Below are 26,177 nucleotides of genomic sequence, written 5' to 3'. Positions count from 1 at the left end.
GGAACCAACTTCCCAATTTTGATAAAGAAAGCAGCTGGGATTATGTGTTGTGTTGACTCTTCAGATCATTTTGGGGAGATGTGACATTTCAATGGTAAGTCTTCTGATCCACGAATTTGGGACATTTTCCCATTTACTAATACCTGTATTAATTTCTTTTGATAATGTTGGTAGTTTTCATAGTATTTGTTTTGTAATTTTTGTGTTAAATATATTCCTAAGTATCTTATTCCTTTCAATGCTATATTGTAAATGCATTTATTTTGTTAATTTCGTTATCAGATTGTTCATTGCAAGTATATAGAAATACAATTCATTTTTATATTTTGATCTTGTATCCTACAACAATGCCGAATTCAAGTATCAGTTCTAATAGTTTTTTGGTGGACTTCTCAGAGTTTTCTGTATGCAAGTGTAGGGTGGAAAAAAGTGTAGGGGTGGATTTCTAAAGATGTTTCCAAGTTTTCCCTTCTTCCCTTCTAGGTTCTTTGGCTGGTCTAATAAAGTGACATAAAACAGATTAAAAGAAGAAAAACAAATATAATTCCTATGTATGAGAGCCCCCAAAAAGGTGAGACTCAAAGAAGTAACCAGAGCAGGAAGATTTCATGCCTTTTAGACAAAGAGACAATAAATTGGGGAAGAATTGACAAGGCAGAGGGGTTTGGGCTAGGGGGAATAAACAATGAAGAAATAACAAGGCTTTTTTATCCAGGCTTCTCAGCTCTAAATTCCTTGTCTCTGATGATAAGGTTGCCTTCTGCCCTCCTGGTTAAAGTAGCGTATTGTTCACATAGGAAATGCATCTCCTGCTTTAAAGGGGACAAAGGAGGGCCAGAGTGTCTTTCTTCTAGTGGCTGTTTGTCAAGTACCTTTAATTCAAAATAATCAATATTCCAATGTGCCACATTTTGAGGTGACATAATCTGAACTCCTACACAAGATACCTCATCTGGAGGTAGAGAGAATTTTACATCTTCCCAACCAAGCTGCATGCATTTTACTTCTTTTCTTGCCTACTGGTTCTGGCTAAAATTTCCAGTACATTCTGGAATAGAAGTGGCAAAAGCAGGGGCCGGCCCGGTGGCGCAGGCGGTTAAGTGCGCACGTTCCGCTGCGGCGGCCCGGGGTTCGCCGGTTCGGATCCCGGGTGCACACCGACGCACCGCTTGTTAGGCCATGCTGTGGCGGCGTCCCATATAAAGTGGAGGAAGATGGGCATGGATGTTAGCCCAGCGCCAGTCTTCCTCAGCAAAAAAGAGGAGGATTGGCATTGGATGTTAGCTCAGGGCTGGTCCTCCTTACAAAAAAAAAAAAAAGAAGTGGCAAAAGCAGACATCCTAATTTGGTTCCTTATCTTGAGGGGAAAGAATTCCAGTCTCTCATTATTAAATATAATACTAGCTGTGGGTTTTCCATATAAAACCCCATTCTTTTTATGCTGAATCTTTTAAATCGGAAAGAGTACTGATTTTGTCAATTATTTACCTTGATTCTATTGGTCACTGTGGCTGACAGCTGACAGAATGTGCCCGTGACATGGGCTCTACCACGGCTTCTGTCACCCTCTCAGCTCACAGGCCCCTCCTGTTGCCTCAGGGAAATTTTCCAGAGGGGTACACGTGTGGATTTCTAAAGATGTTTCCAAGTAAGCAGGCACAGGGTAGGCTTGATGTGGGAAATGAACAGCTGGAAATGGCCTATGGATGGCAGTGAAAAGAAGTGATGCTGATGCACATGAGTGAGGACGTCCCAGGGCAGAACCCACTTGGGATACACTTTTATGTTTTAGAACCATAGTATTTCTAAAGATCTGTCAACAGAACCTGATTTAAACTCAATGACAGATTGTGGAAGCCCTTTCACTTCACTCCTCCTTATGAATATGAGATGAGGGCAGGTGCAGCTCTAGACCATGTGATTTTTCAATTAGGACAGGGTTAGAGGAAAGGCCTGTTGAGGACCAAGTCCTTCTTGCCCAGGTTCAGGAGAGCCTAACATTCTCCTAGCATATGAAATCAATTATATTATTCATATTCTAATAATTATATATATAGCACATATATAAACATATATAAAATAGTTTACATGATTCATGAGTTTTCACAGATGTCTAGAAATACTGGCATCAAAAGATGAAAAGCATCCCATCACTCCAAAAGAACACTCCTGTGGTGCCTATTTGAACAAAACACATCAAATATGTAAGTTAACACTAAAAAGAAAGGAAAATATTCAATTTCCTTTGCTGTATTAAACTTCAAAGCTGTTACTGCTCTTTCCCACTTTTCCACACCATGTGCTGGACGTGTAAGCATATGGAAATGAAACCTGTGAAGAGCTAAATGGGCTCCCGGGCTTGGTGGATCATGGAAACTAGACTTCCAGCCACTCCTGTGATGAAAAGATGTTGAAAATTTCCCATTTTCCTTTTATACTCATTTAGGATATTATTCAAAATAATATCTCTGCAGCTTCCCTCAATTACTCCTTAGATGATTACCTCTAAACAACAATAACAATACCCTCACTCACTCCTACCCTCACAGAAAAGATATGTACACACCTCAGCCTGCCTATTAGCTCAATGTTATGTTTTACTTTCCTTCAAAGCCCTTGTCTCTATCTTATAAACAAAGCTTTACTATTTGTCATCATCTCTCTTTTCCCACAAATATACAAGCACCAGGACTGCAAGAATTTCTTTGTTTCAAGCACTATATCCAAATACTAACATGCCTTGTTTCTGCTAAATAGGGTACAAGACGGCATGTGAGAGATGTTGCAACATTAGCATCAAAAGCATAGTCTCTGAGAAAGAAAGGCTTGATTGGCACAGTGGTCCTGTGTCTCTCTCTTGCTAGGTTTATATGGTCTCACAATTTAACTAATCTCAAAGGTGTCCACTGAGTCATAAAGGAGATATTAAAAATATTATGTAGTATACTAAGAAGTGAATTTATATAATTTAACTGAGGTACTTCATGGTCAACAATGTATAATACACCACAGGAAATACATCAGTCTTTTGATAATAAGCAAGAAAGGCAAAAGCTGTCCCAGATCAGGAGCTGCCTGCAGTCACTGCAAGGCCAAGTCTCATCCTGCTGAAAAGAAAAATATCATAAACCTCCTTCTGCATTTTTTACATTCATAGGGTTTCTTTCCAGCATGAATAACTTCATGTAATTGAAGATATCTGAGAAAAGTGAATGCTTTACTGCCTTTTTTACATTCATAGGGTTTCTCTCCAGTATGAGTTCCTTCATGTCTTTGAAGAGAACTGAGTCTACTGAATGCTTTACTGCATTTTTTACATTCATAGGGTTTCTCTCCAGTATGAGTTCTTTCATGTCTTCGAAGAGAACTGGAAGAAGTGAATGCTTTACTGCATTTTTTACATTCATAGGGTTTCTCTCCAGTATGAATTCTTTCATGTCTTTGAAGAGCACTGGAAGTAGCGAATGCTTTACTGCATTTTTTACATTCATAAGGTTTCTCTCCAGTATGAGTTCTTTCATGTCTTTGAAGACCACTGGGAAAAGGGAAGGTTTTCCCACATTCCTTACATTTATATGGCTTCTCTCCATACTTTTGACAGCCATATAGCTTGTGTTCAGTGTGACATCGAATGTGTGTTTTAAGAGATGAATGATGCAGGAAGACTTTTCCACATGAGCTGCTTTCACATGGTTTAGCTCCTGTAGTTTTGTTGTTCAGACTCAGATTTGGAGTAAGGCTGAATTTATCTCCATGTTGACTGTGCTCTAAACTTTCACAGAGTCTCCTTGCTATATGATCACTGTAAGAAATAAGAAGCACATTATTAATGATTTTATGTTTATTATATTTATTATGATTCATAGGAAAAGTTTAGGTTTTCTGTCTTGTCTCAATTCTCAGAAATTAAATATAATGAATACTTTACAAGAGGGTTTCTTTCACCCTTCATGTTATCAAAACAGTGATATTCCTACATAGAGTTTATTAAACCTGTTTCTAAGTGGACTATTTTGCAAAAACTGATCCTCTACATCACATTTCGGAAAGCATATTTGGTGAAAATTTTCTAAGAATAGCTAAATTTGAAAGCAAGGGTTATTTCTCTGCTTCTCCTTAAAATTTCGTAACAAAACAGAATTGTTACATCAGACACTGCTTTCTATTGTGAGTGTGACTCACCTCTGTTTTCTCTCCAGGCTTTGGTACTGATCTTCAATATCACGATCTTCCCATGTTTTCCCTAAAATGCAGACCCAGAAAGATGATACCAAAGTACTGGAAATGATAGAAAACAATTTAGCTTTAAGTCCATGATGAGCTATGACCATTTCTCCTTTATTTACCAACATCCCCTGTTTCCAAATTCTACATACTGGAACCATGTTGATGGGCAAGAAACACTTGTTCTCTACTTGATGAAGGGAAGGAGGGAAGGAATGTCCTCATTCTTACCTATAGAGGCCAGATTCCTGAAGGTTTCCCTCATCACATCTCTGTAGAGTCTCTTCTGTGAAGGATCCAGTAAGGCCCACTCCTCTGGGGTGAAGTTCACAGCTACATCCTCAACTGCCACTGAGTCCTGAAACATCTCAAATATGTGTAGAGTAGGATGCATAAGGTTGACAGCACTGGGGATCTGTACTCCATGTGTAGGAAGGTTGCATATGATTGTGTCATCTCCAAAACTTTATTCTATGGTGTGATCACCAAAAACTCACTCATTTTCTGTACACACTTTCTCATCAATTTGACACTGTTTTGACACATGGAAATTATTTACATGTTTTTGCTGTGATCACATGACAGCATATTTCTCTGTAATGGCAGGGTACAGAGGAAATCACACAAATGCTATAGAAATGAAGCAAATATTTTAAGACTGATGATTCCTTGTGAGAAAAATTCATCTTCTTCCTTATTACCCACAAGTCACAGCACTCCATGAGGCAGACGGTCAAATCCGCATGACGTTTCAATGGATAAAAACACAGTGAAGACTGGAAACCTTTTTACGTACTTCCATCACCAAAAAGAGTCCAGGAGGCCTCTAGAAATCAGACTTATAATGAAGCCCAATTGGCCACATTGTACTAAATTACTCCAGACCATTACAAGGAATCAGATGCAGCTGGTGAATGTAAACCTTCCTGCGGGGAAGTATCACTTTTAATGTGTAATATTTATCATAGACTCAGTTCTTCCTTTCTCTCTCTGTGTGATTTGGTAGGGCTAGAAAGTTATTTGGAACTTGGAGCTCAGACACAAGGAAGAAGGCATGACAAATTAGACCATAAAATCCCTATACTCAAGTGCCTCAAGGCTACTTCTTGCCAATTTTTACAACACCCAGTGAGACAATAATGTGCTAGAACAGCTCCTTCCAGTCAAACTCTAACAGTGTACCTTGAGCCTTGCTGGCCTTGAGGGGCAGGTTAAGAGCTGCAGATTACAAGGAAGTTCACTGAACTCCACGAGGGTCTGATAGTCAATTTGCTGATGATTATACAATACATGAAGTATTTCACAGTGCTTTCCTCCAAAGAACATGAAATCTCAATTATTCAAGGCAACAGGAAATGTTTCCTGACCAGACACTCTAGATGATGCCTGCCAACTTCTGATCCCACACTTAAGGAACTCAGAAGCAGTCATTCTTGATCTCACAGGAAGAAAATGAACAAACTTTAAATGAACAACTCTCCTTAGATCCATGAGAGCCTTGAGGTCACAGGGCAAACCACTGTCTTCAAAACTGGCGAAAAGATAAAAATAGTTGGGATTTTGAAATGGAACCCTGATATTCTGTTCTTAACAAAGCCTGTACTAAACAAAAAATCTATTTCACCAGAGCCCAATGCAAAAACAAAAAGAACAAAAAAGACAAACACAATATCTATGAAGTCTAGAACCACCATCTTTAACAGCAGGTTTAAAATACACATAATGGGAGTATCTGAAAAGAAAAGACAGACAGAAAGAAACAGAAGAAACAAGCGAAATAATAATCACAAAAATATCCTAAAATTAACGATAGCCAGCAAACCACACATCCAGAAATCTCAGAGAACACTAAACATGATAAAGTGCAATAGTGCACGCCCCCATGATATCATATTCAAACAAGAGAAAAATAAAAGACAGAGAATATATTGAGAAATGCCAGAGAAGAAACATCTTAGGTATAAAGAAACAAAGATTTGAATTAAACTGGATTTCTTTTCAAAAACCACACGAGCAAGAACAGAGTAGAGTAAAAAGTTTTGAAAATAAAGAAAAGCACTCCCCTAGAATTGTCAAGAAAAAATCTTCAAAAAAAAAAAAAAGACAAATAAGAATTTTCTAAGACAAAAATTGAGGAAAGTAGTCGAGTACACCTACTTTGAATAAAATGTTCAAAAATTTATCAGGGGGCCTGCCCAGTGGTGTAGTAGTTAGGTGCATGTGCACCCTGCGGCAGCCCACAGCTCATGGGTGCGGATCCCAGACATGCACCGACACACCGCTTGTCAAGCCGTGCTGTGGCGGCGTCCCATATAAAGTAAAGGAAGATGGGCACAGACGTTAGCCCAGGGCTAATCTTCCTCACAAAAAAAAATTTATCAGGAAGAATATAAATGATAAAGGTAGAGGTTTAGAAAAAGAAAAAAAAATGAAGGTAAAATACGTTTTATATTTCTTAGAAATAGTATAACAAATGACACTTTGTTTACAATATTAGCAACAATGTATGTGGTAATGAGAAATTTATGCACAAGTGAAATAAATGACAACATGACAAAGAAACAGGAAGGGCAAAGTGGGAAGAGTGTGTTAAGAGGTACTCGCACAACAGTGAAGTGGTGTAGTGTTATTTGGCAGAGGAGGTGGGTTAGTTGTAAACGTATACTGAAAACTCAAGGGCAACCACTACAAAATGCTTTTCAAAAATGTGTCACTGATATTCTAAGAGACAAGAAGAAAACAATCTGAGAAAATGCTCAATTTCAGCCAGAGAAGACAGATAAAAGGTGGAAGACAAAAAGAAAAAGAAACAAAAGCAAAAAATACAACACCAAGACTTCATAAATACTAATCCAGCTTTATCAATAACAGCTTTAACTATCAATGGTATCAATACAATTGAAACACACAGTAATATCAGATTTCAAAGAAGTCAATTACAAATTCTCTACAAGAAACTCACTTTAAATATACACTGACAGATGAAGGGTAAAGGGATGGAAAAAAATAGACAATGACAACACTAGTAAAAAGAAAGCTGCCATAGGTATATGAATCACAGGCAATGCAGATTTCAAACAAAGGAAAATGCAGAGATAGACAGGGGCATTAGACACTGACAAAGGGGTCCATTCTCCAAGAAGGCACACCAATGCTTCATGTGTACCTGCATAACAACAGAGGGGCAAAGTACACGATGCAAGAACTGATAGAATGCAAGGAGAAATAAATGAATCCAGTATTAAAGCTGCAGAATTCAACTTCCCCTTACCAAGAATTACAAATTCCAGTAGGCAGGATGAGGAATGACAGAGGTGAACTGAAGAGCACTATGAAACAAGTGGATTTCATTATACTCTATGGAATACTTCATACACAACAGCAGAATATACATTCTTCTCAAGTTCACATGGAATATTCTCCAAGACAGACCACATTCCAGGATATAAAGCACATCTTATCAAATTTTTTTTTTTTTTTTTTTTAAGATTTTATTTATTTTATTTTTTCCCCCCAAAGCCCCAGTGGATAGTTGTATGTCGCAGCTGCACGTCCTTCTAGCTGCTGTATGCGGGACTCGGCCCCAGGATGAACGGAGAAGCGGTGCCTCGATGCGCACCCGGGATCCGAACCCGGGCCACCAGCATCGCAGCGCGCACACTTAACCACCAAGCCACAGGGCCAGCCCCATCTTATCAAATTTGATAAAACAGAACTCATACAAAATATGCTCTCACACCACCTAGACATTCTTCTAGAAGTGAATAACATCAAGATTGTTGGAAAACCTCAACTATGTGGAGATTCAATAACACACTTCTAATTTATTTATTTTTTTTTTTTTTAAGATTTTATTTATTCATTTTTTTCCCCCCAAAGCCCCAGCAGATAGTTGTATGTCATAGGTTCACATCCTTCTAGTTGCTGTACGTGGGATTCGGCCTCGCGCTGGACGGAGAAGTGGTGCCTTGGGGCACGCCCGGGATCCGAACCCGGGCCGCCAGCATCAGAGCGCGCGCACTTAACCGCTAAGCCACGGAGCCGGCCCTAATTTATTTTTGTTTCATTATTATTATAGTTTATTTATTTTTTTTGTGAGGAAGATCAGTCCTGAACTAACATCCATGCTAATCCTCCTCTTTTTGCTGAGGAAGACCGGCTCTGAGCGAACATCTATTGCCAATCCTCCTCCTTTTTTTTTCCCCCAAAGCCCCAGTAGATAGTTGTATGTCATAGTTGCACATCCTTCTAGTTGCTGTATCTGGGATGCGGCCTCAGCATGGCCGGAGAAGCGGTCTGTCGGTGCGCGCCCGGGATCCAAACCCGGGCTACCAGTAGCGAAGTGCGCACACTTAACTGCTAAGCCACGGGGCGGCCCAATAACACACTTCTAAATAATACATAGGGGCCGGCCCCGTGGCTTGGTGGTTAAGTGAGCGCGCTCCACTGCTGGCGACCCGGGTTCGGATCCCGGGCTCGCACCGACGCGCTGCTTCTCCGGCCATGCTGAGGCCGCGTCCCACATACAGCAACTAGAAGGATGTGCGGCTATGACACGCAACTATCTACTGGGGCTTTGGGGGGAAAAAATAAATAAATAAAATCTTTAAAAAAAAAAATAAATAATACATAGGATCAAAGAAGTCTCAAGAGAAATCAAAATTTCTTTTGAACTAAAAGAAATGAAAACACAATATATCAATGGTCCTTGGAAGCAGCAAAAGCTGTGCCTAGAGGGAAATTTATGTCATTGAACAAATACACTGGAAAAACCAAAGATCTATAATCAATGTAAGCACCTAACTTAGGAAACAATAAAAAGAAGTGCACATTTAAACTGTAGTAAGCACAGTAAAAGAAATAATAAAAATTAGAAAAGAAATGCATCTCATTGTGGAAATCAATGGAGAAAATCAAAACAAGAAAAAGGTTCTTTGACAAGACTAATAAAATTGATAAACATTTAGTCAAGAAAACAAAGAAAAGATGGAAGACAGAAATTACTAATATCAGAAAGGAAAGGAGGGAAAAATGAAAACAAAAAAGGATTTGATAAAATCCAACATCCATTTACAACAAACTGGTAATAAAGAGGAACTTCCACTTCTTAAGAAAGAACATCTTTATGAATGCTGTAGCTAAATTTATAATATTTTTTCCATATGGCATGACAGTCTGTGAAATGGCTAAAAGAATTCGTAACAACAGGAATAACTCATGGAATTAATGAGAGTATAGCAAGGTTGAAGGATACGTGGGTCCACTGCTTTTCTTATAGACCCACACAAATATAGTCAAGTGATCTTTGACAAAGAAGGAAAGGCAAGTCAAATGAAAAATTAGGTCTTTTAAACAAACAGTGGTGGAAATAACTGATATCCACATGCAAACACACACACACACACACAGAAAAAAAGAGACGCAGGCACCATACATTTCACAAAAATTAACTCAAGACAAAATACAGATTTAAAAGTAAAATGTGAAAGGAATAAACTCCTAGAAGGTAACGTAGAGGAAAATCTAGATGATCTTGGGTTTCAAGATGAATTTTTATTTATTTATTTATTTAAAGATTTTATTTATTTATTTATTTTCCCCCAAAAGCCCTAGTACATAGTTGTATGTCATAGCTGCACATCCTTCTAGTTGCTGTATGTGGGACGCAGCCTCAGCATGGCCGGAGAAGCCATGCGTCAGCACGTGCCCGGGATCCGAACCCGGGCCGCCAGCAGTGGAGCACACGCACCTAACCACTAAGTCACGGGGCCAGCCCATCAAGAAGAATTTTTAGATAGGAAATCAAAAATCAAGATCCACAAAAGAAAAAAAACAAAAATTTTACTTCATTAAAATGAAAAACTACTGCTCTGAGAAAGACAGTGTTAAGACAATAAAAACAACTCACAGAGAAAGTGAAAATTTTTGTAAAACACTTGACTGGTATCCAAAATATTCAAAGAACACTTAAAACTCAACAGTCAGAAGACAAACATCCCAATTTAAAAAATGGGCAAAAGATTAGAATAGACATCTCACTGAAGAAGATATATAGATGGGAAATAAGCATTATGAAAACATGCTCCACAGCAAATGTCATTGGGAAATTGCAAATAAAACAACAAGGATGTATCATTAAACACTTATTAAATGGGTAAATCTCAAAACACTAAGAACATGAAATACTGGTGAAGATGTGAAGCTACAGGTAATCCTCATTCATTGCTGGTGGAAATGGAATTTGGTAACTTACAATGGAAGACAGGAACCTTCTTTCAAAACAAAATTCTGAGTCACTACATAGAGTAAGATCCAGCAATCACACTCCTTGGTATTTTTGCAAATGTAATGAAATCTTATGTTCACACAAATCCTACACATGTTTATAGGTGCTATATTCATAATTTACAAGACTTAGATTTTTAAGCAAGATGTCCTTCAAGAGTCAAATAGACAAAAACAATCAATGGTGTATCCATACAGTGAAATACTGCTCAGTGATAAAAAGAAAGGAGGTATCAAGCCATGAAAACACATGGAGAAATCTTAAATGTATACTGCAAAGGAAGAGAAGACAATGTGACAAGGCTATGTCGTGTATGAGTCCAAGTACATGCCATTCTGGAAAAGACAAAAGCATGAGCCACTAGAAAGATCTTTAGTTGTCAAGGATTTGGGGGTTGCAGGAGGGATGAATCAATAGGTGGAACACAGAGAAGTTTTAGGGAAGTGAAACTGTACTATATGAAACAGAAACGATGGATACACATCATTATACATTTGCCAAAACCCACACACTGTATAACACAAAGAGTCAATGCTAATGTACACTGAGCACTGTGATGCATCAATATGGGTTTGGAACCTGTAACAAATGGACCACAGCAAGACAAAATGTGAAAAAGAGTGCAAACTGTGTAGATGCAGAGAGAAGGGTTATGTAGAAACTGTAAATTCTGATCAATTTTTCTGAAAACCCAAAACTGATCTAAAGAAAACTGAAGTCTTACTCTATGTAGTGACTCAGAACAGCACTCTGCTGTGCTCATTCTTTGCTGAGAATACTCAGGTACTGGTAGGGCTCTCTTCCTCCACCATGGACACACTCCATAGTTAAACTAGATTAATTGCTAGCTTATTGCTCTACTATTTTCACCAATGTACTGGGGGGAACAACTTCCTCTCTCAAATAGTCCAGCCAAGTTCTGGCTCCTTTGTAGAAATGTTTTCTGAAGTCACTGTTTGATATTTGTTCTGGCCCTTGGAAGTACCCTCCCAGCAGTGGAATTCTCTGGTTCTTTCTAGAAACTAGTCAGCCTACAGTCTAAGCAGTATCTTCATTAAATACACAAATTTACTCACTGCCTTTCACCTCATTCTCCACTTTTTTGAGAGTGTCATTTGGCTTGAGCTTTTCATGATCTTTTGCTGGCCAAGTTAATTCCTTTGGGAAGGAATTAACAGTTTTGTGTTTTACAGCTGGCTTCTCCTGAGTTCAGGAAAAATCTCAGTTCCAGGACTCTGGAGCTGCGACAGGGACAATAGCAAGACTCGCTCTAGGAGACAATCCCAATTTAGGGGCTGAGTGATCAGTGCCGTGGAGAGACAGCAGCCATAGGTCCTCTTGATTGTCTCATGTTACAGCCACCTCATGAGCAGGGGAAAGAGTGACCAGTGTCCTGTATTCTCAGCAAAGAATGAGCACAGCAGAGCCTCTGTACCAGGAGAAGGGGTTGGGTGCAAGAAGAGTGTCCCCAGTTCTCATGTGAACCAATGAAGGACTTAAATTTGGGAATATGTAGCTGAGGGCAAGATGGGTAACGTTGAAGTCCTGCTCATCCTAGGAAAAAGCTCCCCTTCTGGAAGCTTAGGGAGACAGAATCGTGTCTTCTGGTTCAGGGTGCAGCACTCTGGAGAGGAGTGTTCACTTCCTGAGTGAGAGTGGGGAGAGAGTGAGGATGGTTCAAATCCTACACACTTTCTCCTTTCTCACAGAAAATTTACTGATTTTCTAGAATAAATGTTCCTCATTTGCTGCTTGCCATTAGGACAATTTCCAGAGGGTTTAAATTAATTTTTACCAGTTCCACTGAAGAGTGAGGTCACCGGAGCTCCTCATATTAATACACCACCCTAGTGCATTTAATACAGTACCCGATATCAGTAAACCTTCTTGACATCGATATACGATGTCACTACAGGCTGTACTATCACTTGTCATTTTACAGAGAAATAGAATTGAAAAAATTAATTTTTTATGGTTAAAATGTATTGCACACTTCAAAAAAAATGTCAAAAATTAACACAGAATTATTAAAAATTAAACTTATTAATTAAACTAATTAAAAGTTAAAAATATATCAGTCATTTGATTATAAACTGTTTGGTTGTTTTTTAAATAATTTTATTTATTTATTTATTTTCCCCCCAAAGCACCAGTAGATAGTTGTATGTCATAGCTGCACATCCTTCTAGTTGCTGTATGTGGGACGCGGCCTCAGCATGGCCAGAGAAGCGGTGCATCGGTGCGCGCCTGGGATCCGAATCCAGGCCGCCAGCAGGGGAGTGCGCGCACTTAACTGCTAAGCCACGGGGCCGGCCCATATAAACTATTGTTAAAAAGAAAACCACAGGCCCCAGCAGAGTCCCTTTTGCTAGGTACACTTCACCAAACCAGGGTTTGTTACCTAACCTAACTGCAGCTTCAGTCTTATCCAGGAATGTAACCTAACTGGTCAGTCTAGAATTTTCTGGTCTGTACCAATGAGGTAATGGGCCCTCTCCAATCCCCAAAAGAAGATGTGGTAATCCACCTAATAATACCCATTTGTCCCCAAAGGAAGGTAACTTTGCCTGAAATAATCCTTTTATTCTGCTTATGACTTGCTTCTCCTGGCTTTAAAACTTTTCACTTTCTGTAGCCCGCTGGACCTCCTCTCCGCTTGCCACATGGGATGCTGCCCAATTGATGAATTGCTCAATAAAGCCAGTTAGACCATTTAAAATTTATTCAGTTGAATTTGGTATTCAACACTATTAAAAATAAAATATGGTTAATAGAATTTTCGTTTATCATGAATTGTTTACTGTGAGTATCAATTTTCAAAAACCTAGCCTGAGATTTGAAAGTGCCTGAAGGCTGCCCCTCGCATGTCTTCTAGCACTAGCTTGTATATTGCCCATGCTCATGTAGATAACAATGTACTTCATTTCTTGTAAGGCTTTTCAGCATTTGTCTACAAAGAAGCAATTTAAAGCACGTAATTTTTTCTTCCTTTCGAAATGCAAAGGACACATGTTTTAATTTGTGAAATATGTTTTGCTCTCTGGTTCACCTAAATAAAATAAATCCTGCACCTATTTTCACATCAATGGTGGTAACACAATCATCATATGATGGACTCGAACCTGATCAAAGACAGGACCTCAAGGTCAGCAGGATTAGTCAATCTGCAGGCATTCATGCTAAAGGATGTACTGGCCAACAGTCAACATCATCTTCATAGTTTTAGACTCTTAGTTCAATGGCCATGGTCCAGCTGACTGGCAACAAGAACATCAGCTACTTATCCAAGGTTACGCTTTAGGAGAAACCACTCTGTGATAATCTTGCTCATACTTACTCAAATACATAAGAAGGTCACAGGTGTCTCTTCATGTCTTAAAAATCAACCAGCAGGGGCCGGCCCCATGGCTTAGCGGTTAAGTGCGCGTGCTCCGCTACTGGCAGCCCTGGTTCAGATCCTGGGCGTGCACCGACGCATGGCTTCTCTGGCCATGCTGAGGCCGTGTCCCACATACAGCAACTAGAAAGGATGTGCAACTATTACATACAACTATCTACTGGAGCTTTGTGGAAAAACAAGGAGGAGGATTGGCAATAGATGTTAGCTCAGAGCCGGTCTTCCTCAGCAAAAAAAAAGAGGAGGATTAGCATGGATGTTAGCTCAGGGCTGATCCTCCTCACAAGAAAAAAAAAAAAAATCAAACAGCAGAGCCTCACTTCAACCCTCAGCCTGATAAATCACTTATAATTTCTGAAACACATACTGACACCTCAGTTGCACTTAGAAGCAGAGAAAATAAACCGGGGGTGGCGGAGGCAGGCTTTGGAGTATCAAGACAGTGAGGGGCACCTATGAGCCCATGGGAGGATGTGAATGGGTTATTTGAGTAACTCTGTGGGCAGACATGGTAAAGATACCCACTATCCTGTAGACTGATAAGACTGTAATACTACTCTGTAAAAGTATAACACTATACCATACACTACAAAACTAATTATATATGTTAATAATATATAATATATTCTACTTATACATAATATATACTAATTCTGTACAGTGCTATATGCTAACTATACTATATACAGGTAATGCACTACCTATAAGATATATATTTATATATATACACATACATATTGTATTATAAATTCTCTTTCTATATATACACATATAACACAAAGATACACACTATAGGTAGCGTTAGATAATTTTATACTATATAGTACATTATAATTTGGTACATAAATATCTCTTTTTAACATAGATGAAAAAGGACTCCACAAAATACTAGTACAGTAAATCTAGCCATATATAAAATGACCTAAACAGCATGACCATGTGGAATTTAATCCAGGAAAGAAATGTTGGTTTTACACCTGAAAGTGAATTAACATAAGAAACCATTAATAGAATCAACATCAAAAACTACAAGATCATCTCAATAGATAGAAACAAGCATTGGACCACGTTCAACACCCCTTCACGAGGAAAATACTCAATAAACTACGATAAACTCCCTCAGTAAACTAGCTCAACCTGAAATAAAGCATCAATGAAAACCCACAGCTGACATCATTCTTGATGGTGAAAGACTGAAGGCTTTCTCTCTAAGATCAGAGAGAAGACACAGATGTGTGCTCTCACCCGTTCTACCCAAGGTGGTAGAAAAGACGCTACCAGGGCAATTAGGCAAGAACATGGAAAAAACTTAACAGATTTTAAAGGACATATATGCATAGCTCCAGACAGACATACAAAATCACAAAGATCTTGTCATAGCACATATAGGACACCCGCGGATGCAGACACACAAACTCACAAACCCTCAGAATTAAGGGCTCAGAGACACACAGATGTTCCCAGACACACAGGGCCCAGGCCCTCTGCACTTCTCCCCACTTTACTTTTTAGAGCCAATCACCATCAGACATATGGTATAATTTTATTTATATAACTTCTCATCTCCTAAAATGTCAGCTTCAAAGTGAAGGAGGGATATTTGCTCTGCTTTGTCCACCAAAGCACTGACAAGAGATTTTCACATATTGAGGCATATGGGGTAACTATTCAGGTACAAAACTTATTCAACTTGAACTAAAAAAAGCCTGACTTACAACCTATCAGACATACATTGTACATCTGCTGTAACCATTAAAGTAAAGAATGCACTCTCAAGATAAGCATGCATGGGCTGGCCCCGTGGGCCCCGTGGCTTAGCGGTTAAGTGCATGCGCTCCGCTGCTGGCGGCCTGGGTTCGGATCTCGGCCACGCACCGACGCACTGCTTCTCTGGCCATGCTGAGGCCGCGTCCCACATACAGCAACTGGAAGGATGTGCAGCTATGACATACAACTATCTACTGGGGCTTTGGGGGAAAAAAATAAATAAATAAAATTAAAAAAAAAAAAAGATAATCATGCATACTTCCCCTCCTGTGCCCTATTAGTAAAGCCCACCAATGTTAATCCATCCCTCTCTTGACATCAGGGCCATGTTGACCCACTAACTGGCAAGTGGATACCTCTTTGAAACTTCGATAAATATGTGTTCTGAATGTGTTTAATACATGTCCTTTGTTCTAAAAAGATATAAGCCTGTACTGAACACCATGCTTATCCAGAATGCTTTCTTCCTTTCTGGAAAAGGCCCTCCCTGATTATAATCCTCACTCTGGCTCAAGTAAAACTCAGCTCTCTTATTTATAGAAGGGTTATTGGTTATTTTATGTCAAGAGCACCTACCGGAAGGCCTGTCACACCAATACTTCCTGCATATCAGGGCTCATAGAGAGACAGACACACACACACTCACATGGAAGCTTCACACAGACCTCATCACAGGCCCAGATCTTCACACAGTGCACTGTTCTCACTCCCATCCCACCTGGTAGAGGGGTGTCTCCTGGCTACCAAACCAATCCCCAAAGAGGGTGTCTCAGCTCCTCCACATGGGGAAGGCATTTCACCCTTCCTGACACCACACAGGACAAAAAGTACATCTCTACAAAAAAGCACAAAATGGGAGACTGGATGGCAGAGTCAGAAACTAGAATGGCTGGAGTCATGATGTTCCAGCCCCTCTCACTGCTAAAAAAGCATCCAGAAACTCACTCATCATGAATTGTCCCTCTGTCACTTTGCTTTTCTACTGTGAGCTCAGTGAGGGGACCAAAGGTGAGTATGTCCCTGCTCAGCACTCAGGTCCTCTGCTGCAGGATCCTTGGTAGACATCACCTCTGCTGTGGACTCATATTCCCACAGACCTCACTCAGTCCCCCCACAGTGGCTCCACCGTCTTAACTGAACGCTTTCTCCTTAGGATCCGTGTCCAATTTGTACCCTTGAGATTGTAATTTATGTAGGTGACTAAGTGACAAAAAGGACTGGCAAGTGTCATTGCAATATTTTATTACTTGTATTCCCCAAAATAAGGGGGCATGCCATGCCAGGCAGGGTCACAGGCGATGCATCATGTTTGCTCAGCAGGCCAAATCAGGAGTGGGACAAAAATCTAGGCCACAGCCTTTATTTCGGTTTCCACAGGAAACACAGGTCAGGGCAGTGTAAGCAGCTTAGCATTGGCTACTTTGAACAATTCCAACAGGATTTGGGGTCTTGTCATTTGGTACCTGACTCTGGGTTGGTTTAGGGCACGGGAGATATCATCGTGGTGTGTGAGAGGTGGATAAGGAGGTCTGTAGGGACAGGGCACTGGACTGGGTGGTGTGCACATGAAAGGCCTGCTCCAGACAGGCTGGCCACTGCCAAGGTGGAGTTAGGTCCCCCTGGGAGAGGCTATGTCTCCCTATGTCTGAGAGGCCTCCAAGATGTCAAAACATCTTCAGAGACACAAAATAAAACACATGATTAATACAGTCAGAAAGAAGACAAGGATTTATCTGTTCACACAAGGGCAATTAGGCACCAAATGAAATAAAAGCATTCCAGATTTTAAGGACATACACAGCCTCCCAGACAGACATACAAAATCTCACAGGCTTTCTCACTGGGCATACATGTGCACACACTCACACACAGACACCCAAAGTCACAAATCCTCAAAGAGAGTGGCACAGAGACACATAGCCAAGGCCCTGAAGAGGGGAGAGTCAGGGCCCACAATGGCTGCAGTGATCATCGTGTTCCAGCCCCTCATGCTGCTATGATCACTTTCAGAACCACGCCCCTCATCACATGCCCCTCCCTCACTCTGCTTTCCCATTGGAACCTCAGTGTGGACAACAAATTTCTGTTCATCATCGCCCAGCCACTGTGTCCCACCTGCACCCAGAACCCATATGGGTCATCCCCTTGGGCCATCCTCACTGAGGTGTTGATCACTACCCTGCCCTGGAACATTCACTGATCCGGGGGAGGAGGCCTCAGTATCTCAGACCCCAGGTCTCCCAGACACAGAGACATCACCTTGGGGACCCAGGAAAGCACTGGAAGTTGTTGCAAGAGCACACTGGGATGTGGCTTGGCTCATTCCTGCCCCTTCCCTTCAGGAAACAGTGGGCATGGCCTTCCACAGAGGAGGGGGCATCATCTGCACCTGCACACTTCAGGAGGGGTGTAAATCCTCACCATTTCCCCCCACTTCCCTTGGTGTGGTGCCCGTTGCATTCTGGGTGCCATGTGAAGGGAGGGGCCCATGACTGTGGAGGGTCTGGCTGAGATCACCATTTCCCACAGGCCTCAGGGCTGGAACTCTGCAGGGTGGGTCCTGTTCCAGAGAAAGTAAGCACTGGCCTTGGTGGGTGGGCTCCAAACTCACTCTGGAGGCTGGTTCTGAGGTGTGGGAGCCAGGTGTGGTCAGCACACGAGCCACTGAAACTGCAGGGTGGAATGTGCCAGAGATCTCAGGGAGAGTAGTTTAGGTACAGCAGGGCACCTGAGGGACTCCCAGAGGAGGGAAAAGGGAGGGCATCTCTTTTTGACATAATTAGTGGAGTGGTATAGAGACTATTGTGAAACTGTGCTTGTTGGTGCAGAGGTGATGTTTATGTGACAGCGGGGAGTATTGTGCTCCAGGGGCCTTTGCCTCATGACATGAGTTCTGGGTTCTGCCACTGCCTCACCTCATGGTCACCTGGGGTTGCAAATGTCAACAGAAATACAGGAAATCTCATTGCAAGTGGAGTAGGCAAGCCCTGAAGGAGGACCTCCCATGCAGTACTACTCACTGTATTTTTCAGACCCCAAAAAACAAGTGTACCTCCCATTCCTCAACAGGAAGATGCCTACCTTACACACCCCATCTGGAGGTAGGAATAATTTCTCCTTGCCCAGTAACAGCCCAGCCAATGAGAAAACACCACACGCAGCCAGTGAGAAACCACCATAATCAGCCACTGTCAACTTAGCAGGATTCAGTTTACAGTTGTGACCCAAATAAACTCCCAAATCTATGGACCCTAATCAAGGACACAGAAATCCTGACTTTCATCAGGCTTTCTCAGTGTGCACAAATTACCCTCTGTGTGACCCTACACTGTGAAAACTCAAACCTGTATCTAGAAACAGGCCCAAGTGAAGCACTGTTACAACCTCAGAAAGGGCATCACCTCCCTCCCCCCCACCTCCTCAAACCAAACAACTCATGGTGCACCCCCAGCTTTCCGGGACTCTGTAGCTTCCCTCAGCATAAAGGCTCCTTTCAAGTTGGGGGTGAGCAGGGAGGACACCTACAAGGGGAAGCTCACCCGGAAGAATAACTGGCCTTCAAGTACTTCCACTGAAGGCTCAAGGGGGTCATATCTTGGAGTCACTGGCCTGGAAGTGAGGGAGGGGACCTCATGACTGTGAAGTGTCTGGTTGAGTTGCTTTACCACACTGATATTTTAAATAACATGAACCCAGTGTTTGAACAATCACACAAAATCACTCAAACCAAGTGTTTATGTGGAAAGGAGGGAAGAAGATTGTAAGACACTTTGCGAGCTCAACAAGAAAACCTATAAGTATCTAGAGCATGCTGGGAAAAAACAATGTTACTTGTTATTTCCATGGCAAGAAATTGTTCTATAAACTATTAATCATCTTGAGCACTTCAGGTCTGCAAGTCTAACTCCTGGAAAGTTTGAACTTCTGAACCCCCTCAAAATTAAGGAACAGATTTCAGAATATTAGTACCCATGATGGGAGAAATAAAGAAAAAGAAGAATGGAATACATGCAAAGAAATATTAGACTAATTCATTTTTCTGTAATTCACCTTGTAGGGGAGGAAGACAAATTCTCTACCCTCTAGGTCCTTCTGTCTGAGCTACAAATTAAATTGACATGAGACAGAATAACAGGAGAAAATCCAACAAAGCTTTATAAGATGTATACATGGGAGAGACCCAGGAAAACTGAGCAACTTGCCATTTGGCGGACGCTGTTACCTTAAATACTATCTTCAGTTAAAGACAAAGGAAGATGTAGGGGGAGAGAGGAGTCAGTTGAGAGATTAACAGAAAAGCACAGTCAACAAGAGTAAGGTTATTATGCAGATTCAAGTCCATGCCTTCTGCATTGACAAGAGTTTCTAGAGATAAGGTCATCCCCCCTTCTTCCCAGTACAGAGAGGGAGACATCTTTACAAATGGAGACTTCCCTTAGAAATGTAAATGTCCCTTACAAAGGGTAACTTCTACTTGATTTTCAGAGCTTCTTCCCTGTCTGCAGTTTCTTAAAATTAACCAGCCGAAAATAATCCTCATGCCAAATAGACACATTTTAGGGTGGCCAATTCTGATCCCCCACAACCTTCTTGGACATATTTTATATTGTGTTTCAAATTGTATCGATTAAATCAATTTTTATTCATTGAAAAACTGAGACTAAAATATAAGTGAATAAATCTTTTAAAGGTGGCTAACTTAGGTGGGGACAGTGCTGACAGGACAGATGGTCCAAAAATGTTCTCAAGAGGAAACCCCACCCAAAGGACTTCCCACAGGCTGTCTGTGCCCAGAAAGATCCTGGGGGGAGGGGTACCAGGATTTCCACGATGTAGTTCCAGGTGGTTATAGGCTGCTTTTCACTCATGTAAAATATCCACACACACAAAATAAATCTTTTAAAAACAGCCATCCATTGACTGTGAGAAAATGATAAACAATTAAAATATTAGATCTGTTTCACATCCACAAAGGAGGACACAGTTGATAATGCTGTGAATCAGAGATGGGAACGTGGCCTTGGGGAATTCTGGGAGGGATTGGAAATTTAGGCCTCTGCTGCCAGCACCAGGAAGACCTAGACTGGGGGGACAATGTCGTGGATTTGAGACCCTGCTCCCCAAATATACGGAAAATTCAAAATAAAATAGGTTCCCCCGGAGGAGAAAGGAGGGACTGGGGACCCCACAGACCACAGCTCCTCCCACGCAGGAGCCCCGGAGACCGAGTCACGATTGTCCCCGATGACCCTCCCCGTGGTCACCGCACCATCTGGGGACACGCGGGGCTGCGGGCGCAGAGCTGCCCAGAGAGGCTCCGGGGCCGAAGTCGCCGCGCGCAGTGACCACAGGACGCCCGGGGTCCCGGCTGCCGGCCCGGCCCCCACGCTGCGGCCGGAGGGGACTGAGGTCCGGGCGGCGCCCCCGCGGACTCGGGTCCGCAGACTCCGGAGGTGACCGCGGGGAGGCCGGTCCCGCCACGGCCGGTTCCGCCCAGACCCTCCTCTCTCAAACCCCAACGCCCGGGCCAAACTCTCACCATTTCTAAGTTCCCGGGATTCTGTGGCCTCCTTCCTACGATTTGCTGGAGGTCACAACACGACTCAGTCGGCCGCAGAGCACCGTGGGGCTTCAATGGCGGAGGACAGGGGATCCCGAGCGCGGAACGAGCAGCAGCTACTTCCCGGTGGTTCGCTCCTTTGTCCCACCCACGTGCCCAAGCGCCGCCTCTGATTGGACCGCTCACAAGACCTCGCCCCCTCCTCTCTGAGTGACAGCCCCCTCAAGTTCTGTTTCTGAACCTAATGCCCGCCAGAACTTGTCCTTCCCAGGGAGATTTGCGTTGAAAAGTAGTGCTGGGACGGCCCTCCTGGAACTGTGATCCTTTTACAAACACAATTAAAAGTCACGACGCCATGTGCAATAATTAGTCTCTCTCCATTTTGATCTATGTTGACAACGGGAGTTTGACATAGTTTTGCGAAATAGGTACACAGGCACAGACACCAGGGATGCATTAGGCGCGCATCCTTCCAGAACTTCAGTCAGGTTCAGAAAAAGAGCATTAAAAGCAAGAACAGGACCAACCTGAGGCTTAGTGGTTAAGAGCGTGCGCTGGTTGGGGTCCCGGTCGCGGACCAACCCACCGCTTGTCCGGCCATGCTGAGGCCGCATCCCACATACAGCAATTAGAAGGATGTGCAACTGCGACATACAACTGTCTACTGGGGCTTTGAGGAGAAAAAGGAGGAGGATTGGCAATAGATGTTAGCTCAGGGCGGGTCTTCCTCAGCAAAAAGAGTAGAATTAGCACGATGTTGGCTCAGGGCTGATCTTCCTCGCAAAAAATAAATAAAATGAAAAAAAAGAAAGAAAGGGAGTTTTACCCAAAAAAATGCCTATTGGTGATAATCATATCGTGACAGAAAAGTGACTACATATTTTAAATTTACAAATTAGGCACCATTTCTATTGGATGGTCATTAGCGAGTGTACATACACGCAAAGAGATGTCAGTTATAGAGCTGCAAGAATTCTGAGGGTATGTGGAGAAAATCTCTCTTGAATCTCTGAAACCAATTTCTAGTAATGATAACCATTAGACTGTTTTCATTGCCAAAAATTTGATTGACATTTTTGGAAATTAAAAGGAATGGGGTGAGGTTGGGAGGGGCTTTGACATTTGGACCTCGCAAATCTTTAATAAAAATGAGTGAAGGCCTTGGAGTAATGTCATCCTTTTTCTTGCTCTTTATTCCTCTCTCACCAATAGAGGCAAGAAAAAACGAGTGAACCCTAAAAATAAATAAATAAAAGTGAAAATAGCCCATCTTCATGGATCCTTAGATTTAACACTGTTGAGATAGCAATACTTCTCAGAATTATGTAGATTTTCAACAAAATCCCTATCAGAAACTCAGTTGACTTCTTTGTACTCTAGATATTAATAAAAGAAACCTTAACTAGAGTCAAGAAGGACTTTAGGGGGAGCACTCACGCCCTATCACACATCTTCGGTTACACCAAACAGGAAAAGATGATAGTTTTCATCTTCGACAGGAAGTAATACTACTTCCCTACTGAAGGAAAATTTCTCTCTTCACCAGGCAATGGCCCAGCCAATGAGAAATACTGCAGCTCAGCCAATGAGGATCCGTTGCCACCCTGAGCTGTTCCTTTCCCCCAATGGATTTTCATTTAGAGCAGCCCCTCCCTACTCCCCCTTTTTCTCTATAAAAGCAGCTCCTTTTCTTTGTTTGCTGGGTTTGCCTATGGGTTGCCATAGCATGCACACCCCAAACTGCAATTCTTTTGGCTGTTCTTGAATACACTCATTTTGAGATAAAGGAACAGGCAAATTTGCTTTTTAAGTTGACAATAGAAATTGACAAGCTGTTTCATAAATTATATGGAATTGTTGGGGAACCAGAATAGCCACACCAGCCTTGAAAAGTAAAACAAAGTAGTAGGATTAATATTTCCTGATTTCAAATCTGACGTCTCAGCACGGTAATCCAGGTATGTGGTAATGACACAAGGACAGACACACAGATCAGTGGATTCAGTTGAGATTCCAGATATGAACCCATTCATCTATGGTCAACTGATTTTCAAAAAGAGTGTCAAGAATGAAGAAAGAATATTCTTTTTAAAAATTGATGCTGGAACAACAGTATAGCAACATCCAGAAGAATGAAGTTGGACTCTTACATTACACCATATACAATAATTTACCAAAATGGATGGAAGACCTAAATCTGAGATAACACTATCATACTCAGAAAAAACAGGGGAAAATATGACCTTGGTTTTGGCAAAGAATTATTAGATATGATACCAAAAGTAAAAACAGTAAAAAAAATTGGATAACTTGAACTTCATTGAACTTAATCACTTTTGTGTTTTAAAGGACACCGTCAGGAAACTGAAAACACCCAGGGGAACCCCTGTGCTCTTCTGGTGGGAAGGTAAAATCCTGCCACATTTTGGAAAACAGTATGGCAGTTATTCCAAAATTACAGAGAGTGTTACCATATGATCCAGCAATTCCATTTCTGAGTATATACTCACAAGAATTCAAAACATGGACTCAAACACATATTTGTACATCTGTGTTTTTGAAGCATTGTTCAGTAGCCAAAAGGTGATAGCAACCCAAGTATCCATCAACATATGAGTGGATCAACAAAATGTGGTGTACATATACAACTGAATAGTATTCAGCTTTAAAAAGAAATGAATTTTTTTTTTTTGTGAGGAAGATCAGCCGTGAGCTAACATCCGTGCTAATCCTCCTCTTTTTGCTGAGGAAGACTGGCTCTGAGCTAACATCTATTGCCAGTCCTCCTCCTTTTTCCCCCCAAAGCCCCAGTAGATAGTTGTATGTCATAGCTGCACATCCTTCTAGTTGCTGTATGTGGGACGCGGCCTCAGCATGGCCGGAGAAGCGGCGCGTCAGTGCACGCCCGGGATCCGAACCCGGGCCGCGAGTATTGGAGTGCACGCAATTAACCGCTAAGCCACGAGGCTGGCCCAAGAAATGAAATTCTGACACATCCTCCAACAAGGGGGAACCTTCAGGACATTATGCTAAGTGTAACAAGCCAGTCAAAAAAAGGACAAAAACTGTATGATTCCACTTATGTGAGATACCTAGAGGAGTCAAATTCACAGAGAAACCAGAATGGTGGTTGTCAAGGGTCGGTGGCTAGGGCAGTGGGGTGTTTAATATGGAGAGAGTTGCAGTTTTGAGTGACGACCAGTTCTGGAGATTGGTTTCACAATGTCAATGCACTTCACGCTACTGAACTATATACTCTTAAAAATGGATAAGATGTAACTTATATGGAATAGATATAGAAGGTGTTCAAAAGCCACACTTCTGCGGTAAAATAAGTCGTGGGGATGTGATGTACAGCATGGTGATAGAGTTAATTCTGCTAAATTGTACGTTTAAAATTTGCTAAGAGAGTAGATCTTAAAAGGTCTCATCACAAGAAAAAAATTTGTAACTATGTGTGGTGATGGATGTTAACTAGACTTATTGTGGTACACCTGAAACGAATATAATGTTACATATCAATTATATCTCAATTTAAAAAAAAAACAAATGAAATATTGATACATGCTACAACATGGAATTCCTTGAAAAAGTGATACCAAGTCAATGAAGTCAAATGCAAAGACCACATATTATATAATCCCATTCATATGAAAGTCAACAAATATGGGAATTTATAGAGAAAGGAAATAGATTAGTGGTTGTCTAGCGCTGATGCTTGCAGGATTTAGGGTGGAAGATAGGGCAGTGATAGGTTAAGGGTATAGGGTTTTCTTTTTAGATGATGAAAATGTACTGAAATGGACTGTGGTGATAATTGCACGTATCTGTGAATATACTGAAGACCAGTGATTTGTAGACGTCAAAGGTCTCTATTATATGGTATGTGTGATGCCTGCCCTGGTATCTGTTCCCCCGAGTTGAACCCAGCATATATGGGGTTAAAACCAAAAAACACTCATTCCCCCTTCCCTGCTTCTCTAAGTTACATTCACTTGCAGATATTGGTTGTTTTATCCTTGGTGTCCCTGAATTCCACAAGGCAAGTGGAGGTAATAAATTGTTAAAAGCCCAGGTGGCTACAAACTGAAACTCTGGCTAATTACCAGTTCTTGTGGTTTGTTACAGGGAGACTGATATCTCGAAATTATCAAGAAGCTGAAGCTCCCAGCTCCCGGTTCCTGGCGCCGAATCCACCATCCATCACAGGGACAGACAGAGGACACCTGCAGCTTCCCCACCTCAGCTAAACGCAGGCCGACGGGAGGATGCCGGGCTGCAAAGCCACAGCTCCCCTCCCCCGCCTAAAACCTTGTCAACTTTGTAATCGTTAATTGGCGGCAGCTGCCGTCCACTCCTCAAGGCGAAATTTCGAGTGACGCGAGAAGATTGATTGATGGAGCCCTAAATCTCCTGCAGTAGGTAGAGATAACAGCCGGCTTGGCGCCAGAGGTCTGGGATCCCTCCTCCAACAAATAATCACAGTCACCAAGGATACATTCTTTCCCACAGGCTTTCCTTTAAAAACCCCAAGTCCTAATGCCTCGGAAGGACTGTGGATTTTGGGGCATGAGCCCATTTTGCTGCCTCATTTTGCTGGCAAAATTAAACCATTTTTCTTTTCCTCCATCCCTGGTCATTGTGTTCATTGATTCGGTTACAGTGACAGGGTCCCGGGTTTTTCTGGCTACATGTGTATTGTCCCCCCCCCAAAAAAAAACCTGTTCGAAGAAGTGAATAATTGCATGAAGAGTTTTGCAATGCAAAAGAGTTTTGCATTTCAATCTCTTAAGCATATGAACACTTTCCAGGTACATCCAATATTTACATAACCTTTTCTTGTTTTTTCTGTTATATCAGTCCAAATAGGAATTGAATTACCTTAGGGAAATTATAGACCTTTACAAAGTTCTCTCAGGACGCATTAAAAAAATGATCTAAAA

The 26,177-nt window shown here is 41.6% G+C and overlaps 1 protein-coding gene and 1 long non-coding RNA gene across 3 annotated transcripts in view; both read right to left on the bottom strand.

The window, feature by feature from the left end:
• LOC147912110 (uncharacterized) overlaps window positions 1-26,177 on the bottom strand; it is a 360,528-nt gene that overhangs the window by 199,250 nt on the left and 135,101 nt on the right. The gene's annotated exons all lie outside the window — the stretch shown is intronic.
• On the bottom strand, window positions 521-21,355 carry LOC147912112 (zinc finger protein 564-like). The gene is made up of 4 exons (XM_087426022.1): window positions 21,214-21,355; window positions 4,456-4,582; window positions 4,183-4,243; window positions 521-3,802 (listed from the first exon to the last, which is right to left on the bottom strand). Exons 1-4 carry the CDS (start codon window positions 21,214-21,216, stop codon window positions 3,100-3,102), a joined length of 894 nt encoding a protein of 297 aa, XP_087282148.1. The 5' UTR covers window positions 21,217-21,355; the 3' UTR covers window positions 521-3,099.

This window comes from Ceratotherium simum, chromosome 39, assembly GCF_057802395.1.
Source record: "Ceratotherium simum simum isolate JZ-2026a chromosome 39, ASM5780239v1, whole genome shotgun sequence".
In the NCBI taxonomy this organism is placed as follows: Eukaryota; Metazoa; Chordata; class Mammalia; order Perissodactyla; family Rhinocerotidae; genus Ceratotherium; species Ceratotherium simum.
The sequence above is the reverse complement of the archived record's forward strand: the minus strand, read 5'-3'. Positions and strand labels throughout refer to the sequence as shown.